The sequence below is a fragment of the Akebia trifoliata genome, chromosome 16 (assembly GCF_017979445.1).
Source record: "Akebia trifoliata isolate Shusen 1 chromosome 16, ASM1797944v1, whole genome shotgun sequence".
Lineage (NCBI taxonomy): Eukaryota > Viridiplantae > Streptophyta > Magnoliopsida > Ranunculales > Lardizabalaceae > Akebia > Akebia trifoliata.
The window spans coordinates 29,359,669-29,369,570 of record NC_141390.1 but is presented as its reverse complement, the minus strand read 5'-3'; the positions used below and the strand labels follow the sequence as shown (position 1 = coordinate 29,369,570).

General features: G+C 36.6%; 1 protein-coding gene across 2 annotated transcripts; it reads right to left on the bottom strand.

Annotated features, from left to right (window-relative positions):
* Nucleotides 1-1,089: 1,089 nt before the first annotated feature.
* LOC147383352 (Zinc finger C-x8-C-x5-C-x3-H type family protein) lies at nt 1,090-9,595 on the bottom strand. Of its 2 annotated transcripts, XM_086427937.1 has the most exons (8): nt 9,266-9,595; nt 8,951-9,093; nt 7,989-8,054; nt 7,694-7,813; nt 7,300-7,587; nt 6,437-6,754; nt 2,081-2,290; nt 1,090-1,990 (listed from the first exon to the last, which is right to left on the bottom strand). In XM_086427937.1, the coding sequence occupies exons 1-8, from the start codon at nt 9,357-9,359 to the stop codon at nt 1,883-1,885; spliced, it is 1,347 nt and encodes a 448-aa protein (XP_086284063.1). In that variant the 5' UTR covers nt 9,360-9,595; the 3' UTR covers nt 1,090-1,882. The 2 variants fall into 2 exon arrangements, with proteins under 2 accessions (XP_086284063.1, XP_086284062.1); XM_086427936.1 differs by having other exon boundaries at nt 1,090-2,290; nt 9,266-9,594.
* Nucleotides 9,596-9,902: the final 307 nt, after the last annotated feature.

The following is a 9,902-nucleotide window of genomic DNA, read 5'->3' as shown; positions in this document are numbered from 1 at the left end:
AGATTGTTTAGTGTAGATGATCAAATGGATTGTATCATTGAAGATTGCTTTAACTTTATCAAAATTAATGATGGCCACTTATTAAAGACTACTCAAATCAATTCTTAAACATAGTAAAAGCAATATAACCCACTTCCTATTTTGGATTGCGCATGCCCTTCAAAATCTGTTTTGTGATTCTCATCATGAAACAATACTTTTTTGGGACCACTTAATCAAGTTCGAGTCATCGTGACATGTGGCATGATTGGGAACATGTATTAGCCTAAACAAACATGTTTTACTGGATCCACGTGTGCCAACATATTTCTTTCAGTCAAGTAGGTGAGCCAATTTCAATAACTATGGATCCGGATCAAGGATTTGAGTTCCGATACAGACCCGATCCAAGAAGAATCCAATTTGATGACTTATTAGCTCAATTTTTGATCAACCATCTCCCAATTTGATAGATGGGGACTTTGAAATATATTAATGATCTATAATTATATTTTCTTTAGATGTATATGATGTACATTATACTTTATGTATACTTTTATTAAATCGAATCGAACCAATATGGATTAAGATGGATCAGAAAATATGGATTTTTTTGTATAATAATGAATCGAATATCCAAAAAAAATACATATAATATTGGATTGGGTCCGGACTTAATAAAATGGCAAATATAATCCAATCCATTGACAGTCATATAAATCTGGAACAAATCCAATGTATTTAGATGGTTGGACCCTATTTCCAATCTAGATCATGGTTTTAAAACTTGATTTTACGTCTTGTCCATGAACAAGACCAAGTCGTCTTGGAAGAGTTTTCTGCTATGTTGGAGTTGTCTCGTTCAGAAATGAGAAAAAATGAATTGTGGTTTTAAATCTCATCTGATATGTTTTGATTTGTCTATCTATCTTGTTCGTGGACAATACCAAGACATATCAGACTAGTCATCTCGGTCTCGGTCTCGGACGAGATTTAAAAACATGATCTAGCTTATTATGAAAATAAAAGACTCCAACAACAGAAGGCATAGACAGCAATAAGTATCTCTAGGAGTGAGACAAAAAAATTGAACACAACTAACATGAGCAATAAAGCACAAAAAATTTACCATAAAACATTCAAAAACAGGCATTTGAAAACAGAATTAAAGGAGAATATTGGGAGAGGGATCAAAAATAATTAATGCAAAGTCAAGGGCTTCTACATATTATCGAAATTATATAATAGGCCCATTGTCAAGAATTCAAGTCCCATAACACAGCAACACCCCTTATCTCAGAAGGTGCACCACTGGGCTGCCCCAGCCCCATTGGAATCTCTGAACTTAAAAACTTTTTCACAATAAACCCCCTGAACAAAAAAAAGAGGGGGAACAAGAACACCTTTCAATTCCTTTCTAAGTTGAGTAACATTATCTCAGAAAAACAAAATTGGAAGCTTGTTCCCAAAATTAAAGGGGGAAAAAAAAAACCATGATCACTCTGTTTAAAAAAAAAAAACGGAAACTAATTGGTAGAAGTGGCGACCCTTTTCATTTCGAAAAGATCGTAGCATAAATAACACAACATACTTCCAAGATGGCGAGAGGGACAAAGGAATTGGCTTGTTATCATCATGGTTATTAGGAAAGGCATGGAAGACTATGTATATGGTGGGGTTGCCATACCTTTCAAGGACAGATATAGCTTATTTGAGGCGAAAGAGTTGGCCATATAAATATTATGAGCAGAGACCTAACGTGGGATTGATCTGGATTGGACGACAGAACCCTGAGAGCTAAAAAAAACTAACTTCCCGCCTAGAAATAAGTACGTGAATCTATTGAGGTTCATGAAAATTTAACCCAGATGAGGAAAAATGAGAAATGGCGTTTGGACTTTTCTCAGCTTGAACCACGAACCTCACCTCCATGACCCGTGCCACTACCGCCACGTGAAGGAGCAGAACTTGGACCAGACGGTTGGATGCTCAAATAAGAAATGGGCCCACTCTGTGACAAAATCAAACCAACTAAACCATTAGATGTGTTCTCGGAAGATGGCATTATGATGGTTGATAAAGAATCCCGGTTGGACCCTACAATGAATTCCGGGCGCAACTCAGAAGACGAGGATGATAGGGTCAGTGTAGCCAGAGAAGAGCCGATGGGGTAGGGAGCAACGGGCATGTCAGCAAGAGAAGATGCAGATGGACTGTAATTCAGTGTTGTTCCCATTGGATGATCAAATTTGCATGCCGGGCCAAACTTGCATACTCCATGTTGTGCATAGAAAGAACAAGTCGGCACCCCCTGTTGATCGAATGAAAATATCAGACATAATATAAGTACCGACAAAGCATTCATATTGTCAGTACATATTTAGCGTAAAAATTTCCATGAGAAACCATTCACATATTAGTTTGAAAATCAATGTATAACAACTAACAGAGATAAAAGAATAAATGAGCAAACCTTTGAAGTAAAGGTATCATTACGGTCTTTTGAGTGTATGAATATAAAATGTAGAGTAAAAGGGGGAAAAACATAACAAAATTAAAGCCACATTAAAATAATTAAGTTCAAAGAAACCCAAACTACAATAAACCTCCAACTAAAGACTCAAGAAAATCATCATTGTTTGAGCTATTTTCTATGGTTGGAAAGCAAACATAAACAAAGTATATCAGGATCGAATGGACAAAACACAAAATACATGAGAGAAAATCTTGTTTCTGTCCAAGTATTGAGATATCATACACTTGCTTTATGAACAAGTTGCCTAATATGAACAAGTTTATACTAGTACCCCCATACAATTATATGGCAAAAGTTCATTCTGCTTGCACATTTAACATAGAATACATATACAACATGTTACTTCTCTAAAGCCCTTTTAAAGCTGAGAAGCACAACATGGTCGTTGCAAGCTTTTTCTATAGGTATAGGGCTGGTGGTTAGCAAATGAAGTTGGGCTCAGGCAGATTTGAACCTAGGACGTGAGAACAACACTTAACATGTCTTACCGGTTAGCCACGTTGGCACTTCAATATCATTGCAAGCTTGCTAAAGAGAGAATCACGTCTTTAACCCAATAAGCATTTGGTGAGAATGTCAGGCGTATAATCTGCTGAATTTTGACTATGAATCAATGAAATCATCTCAATATGTTTTAATTAATCACACAATCAGATTTATGATGCCAAATATTTGCACTTCGGTGATGAACCTATATGCTTGTTTAATTGGTCAGAAGCATAACTAATTTTGTCCAAGCTAAACAATTTTAGCTATTTAATCTGACATGGTTCCATGCTCAGTTTGTTCAGTTGATTTTCGAACAATTGCTGTCTCACAATGCCCATGGCACCATTGCTTCCTAGAAGTTAAAGCTTTCTTGAATTTGATTTTTTTTTTCTTGATAAGTTTGATATATTCCGTCTTTCATTTGAGTAGATGCAAAAATGGACTAGCTCTCCCCAAGCAACATTTGATTAGAACACTAAATATGTTCCTCAATAATTCTTCCAGGCCTTCATTATCCTGTTTAGCCGTGTGTAACAATGTCCATTTCATATAAAATTTGCTGATACATCCCAGTTGATCCCTTTTCCTTCTATTTATAGTGATTTTATTGGTGAGATAGATCTACCATCTAAACACTCAAAATCCTAACTAAATCTTAGACAGTACAGACATAATATCTTTACGTTAACATAAGTGAGAACATGACCTGTATTAAACTCAACATATTTAAATAATATTAGGGAAAACAAAAGCATTGTGTCACAATGCATGAGATGCAACATAACAGTGCTGGTGTATCTCATCACACAGTGGCCATGAGCTTGATTCTTGATAAGTAATCTTCACTACAAAATATCAAAACTCGAAGATACAAATTAATCTTAATAAATCTAAAGCTACTATCCCAATTGATGCTAGTCCAATCCTAATTGATGCCAATCAGGATCATAAAAGATGCGTAACAAGATAGACCAGCAATGATATGGAGTATATCACGCATCTTACACTTTTTCGTATAGATACTCTTCGACAAATCATATATCATGGGATTGTTAGAACTGAGAAGTGCAACTTTTGAGATGTATTGGGTGGTGCTAGCAACACCTTTATTGAAAGAGAATCTAAGAACAATGTAAATTAAATACACAAGAAAAGTCCATCTAAATACATGGACCGATCTGAGTAAAAGCTTATGATATGCCCAAATGATGACATTGATAAGGTTGCCTTCAACAATAAGGGGGCAAATAGCAAGAGCAGAACAAATCTGATCCCTCGATATAAGCTTGGAACACTTCATGGAATCATTAAAAGGGAAGAATCAAATGAGTAGATTTACCAGAACTTTTCTTTCTCATGATTAGTAAAAAAGCCATGCACTAAAAGAAGAGAGATCAATACCCACTGTATTGAGATATACATAAATAAAAGGTTAAATTCACTTGACCCACAAAACAAAGTTGGCAGGGCTACTTGAAAAACAAAATCCTCGAAACAGTAATAGAAGATCAAAAGCAAAAGGTAGCACTAATTTTCACCATAATGCATTCCACAATGTCCTCTTTATTCTCAAGATATGCCTATTCCTTTCCCTTTATGCAGTCCAACAAACACCACAACCAAGAAGTCCACACAGTTCTCTGCTCACGATTGAAAGATGCATTAAGTCCCTGAATAACTGGAGAAAAAAAGTTCTCACCTCTCTGGATCAACCGCAGAGAACAATCAACAACAATTCTAAATTAGACTTGCACAAAACAAACCTTCTCAGAATGGAGAACCCTGCTTATTAAATGATCCACAGGAAGGGTCTTATTAATAATAACCTTCTACACAAAATATGTAACCTTTGCAAGGAATTGGGGACCCCCACATGAACCTAAGGGGAAGATCAAGGACTCCAAGGAGGATAGCGTAATGTTTAAAGAACCAACCGGAGAAACACCATCTCCAAATTTTTTACCAGCTTTCATTAAGGAGATAGATTCTCCACCCAATGCATGCAGAAGAGAAGTCATTCACATTAATCTCCCAATCCTTCAGATTCCTCCCAAGCCCAAATTCTCAGAGATATTATAATTCTCCCAAACTACACAATCTCTAATAAGAGACCTTTCAAGTTTAAGGTATGAAGGAGCATAAATAGAGGTAAATCACCACACCAAATGCCCTCTAAAAACTTCCCTAAATCACCAAAGCCAACCTCAAATCCATAACTCTTCGAGATTCCTCTCAAAACCCCAAGCCACAAAAAAAGGAAGGCATCTTCCCATAACATTCGAATTGGTACTAATATACTTTCAATCACTCCCCTCGACAAGCTCTCTTAACTTTCCAAGCCTCTGTAACTACTTCCCAAAAAAACTGGTGTTCATACGCTTAGAGTGTCTAACGCCACAACTACATTATTGTTCGAACAAGAACAACTTTTCCTAGTCTATTAAGTGAAACTTATGGGAATTTTCCCACCTTTCTATAGGATTTAGATAAGGTGCTTATCTGGATGGAGTGTTCCATGATGTGTGCTCTTTCTCCTACTGAAGACTAGATAGATCACACCTGACTTGTCCATCTTCATTATCATACAACACTCCATCTTTGAGATGACATGATTTTGAGCAACCCACAATTTTGCCTCTCAAAGTTTCAGTATTCCATATACCTACATCTGTGAATTGAAACATTATTAATCTTGCATTTGCTATTCTGAATAGTTGTTTGTTGTGATAAAATGATTTGAGCACAAATTCATGTTTGTTTTACCATTTTCTAAAATATCGCTGCATGCTTCCAGTGTCTTTTCAATAATTTATTTATCACTGAATTTTGAGCAAATCTCCGAATTTTTATATACGAATTTAGAAAGTGTGAATAATTTGTTTTTAAATTTTGATAATTACAGTAAATGATAATTATTTATCTGAATTGTAGAAATTATTTCGGTGGAATTTTCAGCAAATATGGGTAACTTTTCCATTGCACTTAAACCTCAATTAGGAAATAAAAAGGGGGAATTCAGATAAATTAAAACAAGTCTTAAGAGAATTCATAAATATGATAAGAACATCTATAGCTTCTAGAGACCAAATTGAGTCAAACTGCCATACTCTAGAAGAGTACAAATACTAACAAAATATAAGAACATAAGGATAAAATGACACCAGTTCAATAGCTACAACTTTGTGTCAAGGTTGCAAAACTAAGAAAACAAATCGGGAATAAGAACAAACGCTATACCTAAACCTAGTCGGCTAGACCCAGGTATTTTCAAAACATTACATATTAAAAGATTGATTTTTTCAATAGTCACATTGATTATAATGAGTCTGGTTTTTTTGGGGGGGAAACTTCTTTCAGTTCAAGAAAATTCAACAATTCAAACTCGACTTTAAAACATGGATGAAGGAAAAGAATGAGTACGGAAATGCATACCATACGCAGAGGGAGACCCATGGGACTAAGGATGTAATTTGTTTTCGAAGAGATCCGATCTGGCGGATGATGGTACCTACAAGTGGGTCCAAATTTACAATCCCCTGTTTTCATGTAATACGGGCATTCTGGCATGTCAAGTCTTTCTGGAAACATGCTTTCCTTTAGACTACTGCTTGAAGGAGCAGCAGAGGAAGGCAAGGGCTGATATGGTCCAGGATATGCCGTCGCTGCAGAAGATAGCTGTGCTACCCCATAAAATGGGCTTGCTCCAACATTGGGTTGAGCCCCAGGAGAAGTTGCGGGGCTTAAAGGAGCCTGCCTCGGGTGGAAGAAAAAACCCAATAAGATTTGCAAATAATTATTATTTTTTCATAAATTAGAATGTGGCATGTGCAAACGCACATGTATCAAAAGAGCTTATTTGCAATTTAAAATATTGATTAAAAGGTTTTTTTGTAGATTAGATAGTAAAAAAACAGTAACATTTTGTAATTTTGGAAACTAAGCAATATGATTCTAGGGTCGTGAGTTGCAATTTACTGGGTTTTTGACTAAAATGGCCCTGATTATATTATAGAGCTTTTATTGTCACACCAACTTTTACTAAGAGCGCACCAAGATGTGTGCTAATTCTTTAATTATATACATATGAATTGGTGTGCTATTAGTAAAAGTTGGTGTGTCAATAGAATCACTCTTATATTAAATTTAAATAAAAAAACAGTGGGGACATTGACCACTCAAATTTTGGTGTCGAACCACTTCTACTCCGCCTTCTCTCATTATAATAGTAAAGAAGATGAGATGCAAATAACTCTAAAAAAATCCCAAATTAAGAAAAGGAAGCATAATGCATGTACCGGATAAGGACTCCAAGCTGAAACGGGTACCATTCCTGGGGAAAGCAACACATGGCCATACGGTCCTTGCACGTATGAACCAGGTAACATCGCTGGCCTTGCAGCTTGCCAGCTGTCTACCACTCCTCCATATTGTTGAGAAGGAACTGGAGGAGACTGCACCGTTGGATAAAATTGAGGTGCGGGAGCCAGAGCAGATGGACTAGCTGGCTGTGGATGATGGAATTTACAGGTTATACCGAACTTGCACTGCCCCGTTTTCACATAGTAGGAGCACTCTTTCTCACCCTGTAAAAAAAAAGATCTCATTTTTATCTAATTTGAGTTCATAACTCTCAAAATTCAATTCAATGCATTGAACACTAACAATGATGAAAAGGAAACGGATACGAACCGGTCGAAGTGGATGTCCATGATAATTTAATGGCACCTGGCTCACTGATTCACCTCCATGTTTGGGATGGTGGTACTTGCAGGAAGCACCAAATTTACAAGTCCCAGTTTTCAAAAAATACTGAAAATTTGAGGGAAAAAGTACCATAATTAACACCAAAAGAATTGGCATACTTCTTGCAAAATTAAAAAAAAAACCAAACAAGTGTCTAGTAGAGTTCCATATTGACGAAGATCAATTATCTGATCTGTGTTCTACACTTCCAATCAATCAAAAACACTAAAGAATGAAGTACCTGGCATACAGGTTGGTCCTCCCTCTCTGGGTATTCCCCTACTCCATGTCTTACAGCTCCCATAGCCTAAGTGGTGGTGTTAGATTGTCAGATTTAACCAAAACATACCAAATTAACAGTTAAAACACTTGACCACACAGCAACTGTTTGGAAGAAAAAACAGATACACAAAGCAATATAACTATTTAATAAAATTAGGTCAGATTAGCCTAAATTTCCAATAATCATGCAACATCAGAAAAGTTCAAATTATGCAAAACCAACATCAGGTACAAATCAAAACTGGACATAATACAACAACAAATCGAATTGGGCGAATAAAACTGTATCAATCACGTACAAGGAATATCAAAACCCTCCAACTAAGCCCTAAATTGTACAAATTTGGCAAGTAAGTAAGAATATGAAAACCATCCAGCCAGAGAAGCTTATATTATGCAAAACCAACATCAGATACTAATCAAAACCGGACACTTAACCCAAAAAATCAAATTGGAATATGAAAATGTACCAATCACATACAAAGAATATCAAAACCCTCTAACTAAGCCCTAAATTGTACAAATTAGGCCAATAAGAATATGAAAACCATCCAACCAGAAAAGCTCAAATTATGCAAAACCAACATCACATACAAATCCAAACCAGAGACATTACAACAACAAACCAAATTGGGCGTATGAAAATGTACCAATCACATACAAAGAATATCAAAACCCACTAACTAAACCCTAAATTGTACAAATTTGGCAAAAAAGTAAGAATATGAAAACCAACCACCCAGAAAAAGCTCAAATTATGCAAAACCAACAACAGATACTAATCAAAACTGGACACATTGCAACAAAAAATCGAATTGGACGCATGAAAATGTACCAATCACATCTAAAAAACATCAAAATCCCCCAACTAGACCTAACTTGTACAGATTAGGCAATTAGGTAAAAATGTTGAAGGATTACAGCGCTGCGATTGCGTGGGTGATTGAAGCGACACCTGGCACCATAGCCGCAAGTCCCCGTTCGCAGATAGTGGATGCAATCGGGCTCGCCCAACCGCTCCGGGTACGAATCCCTGCTTCCTAACCCCAAGTGCAACATGGGTTCTACATTTGCAAAATCAGGATCAAAAAACCCAAACATCAATCCAATTCCATTTCAAACTTCTCTCCATATTCTACTATAAACCCTAAATTCAACTTGACACGAAATGAGAGATGGATAAATTCAAACGAAATGAAATTGAAATTGAAATGTGCCATACGAAGAAAGACTTACCTTCGAGTCCGGTTTCTACTACATGAGAGGTCCATCCGCCTGATGGATCCGATTGGGTCCCTTCCATTGTGGGGCTCTGACTGTAAAACTCCATTTGTACGGACTACGTACTTGGTTTCTTGTATAAAAGTTCACAGAAATGTAAAGTGGCGATGATGATGATGATGAAGGGTGTTTTAGATGGTTCTAGAAGGTCCGATCGAGTGGGAGCTGTTTAGGGAGAGACGTAACTTGGGTGATGGATGAATCGCTTGCTTCCTCTCTCTCTCTCTCTCTCTCTCTCTCTCCCTCTGAAAAGTTTTGATCTTTCCTTTCTCTCTCTACATTTTGGGCTCCTTTCGTCTGTTTGTTTTTATACCCGCCAAACAAAGAACAAGGTTGTATTACAGTACAGTTGTTTTATTCGAAATTACAATAGTACCCCTTCACCCGAAGTGGAAAATACAAAATGACCATATTGCCCACGACCCACCTCAAATCCAATAACTATTCAAATTCTACTGTTGAACTTGAAAGTTGAAGCAAACTACCTTCAAACCTTCCTTTTCCTCATTAATTACTAAAGATTACGAAAATCACTTTACTTACTAAGTAAGGAAAGTTTCTGGACCGCATATCCGATGCCACAAGGATGTAG

Coding starts and splice junctions, on each gene's coding strand:
- LOC147383352 (XM_086427936.1), bottom strand. CDS start 9,359: ATGGAGTTTTACAGTCAGAGCCCCACAATGGAAGGGACCCAATCGGAT. Junction 6,755..7,299: donor CAGCTTGGAGTCCTTATCCG/GTACATGCATTA, acceptor CACCCGAGGCAG/GCTCCTTTAAGCCCCGCAAC. Junction 2,291..6,436: donor TGGGTCTCCCTCTGCGTATG/GTATGCATTTCC, acceptor TTCGATCAACAG/GGGGTGCCGACTTGTTCTTT.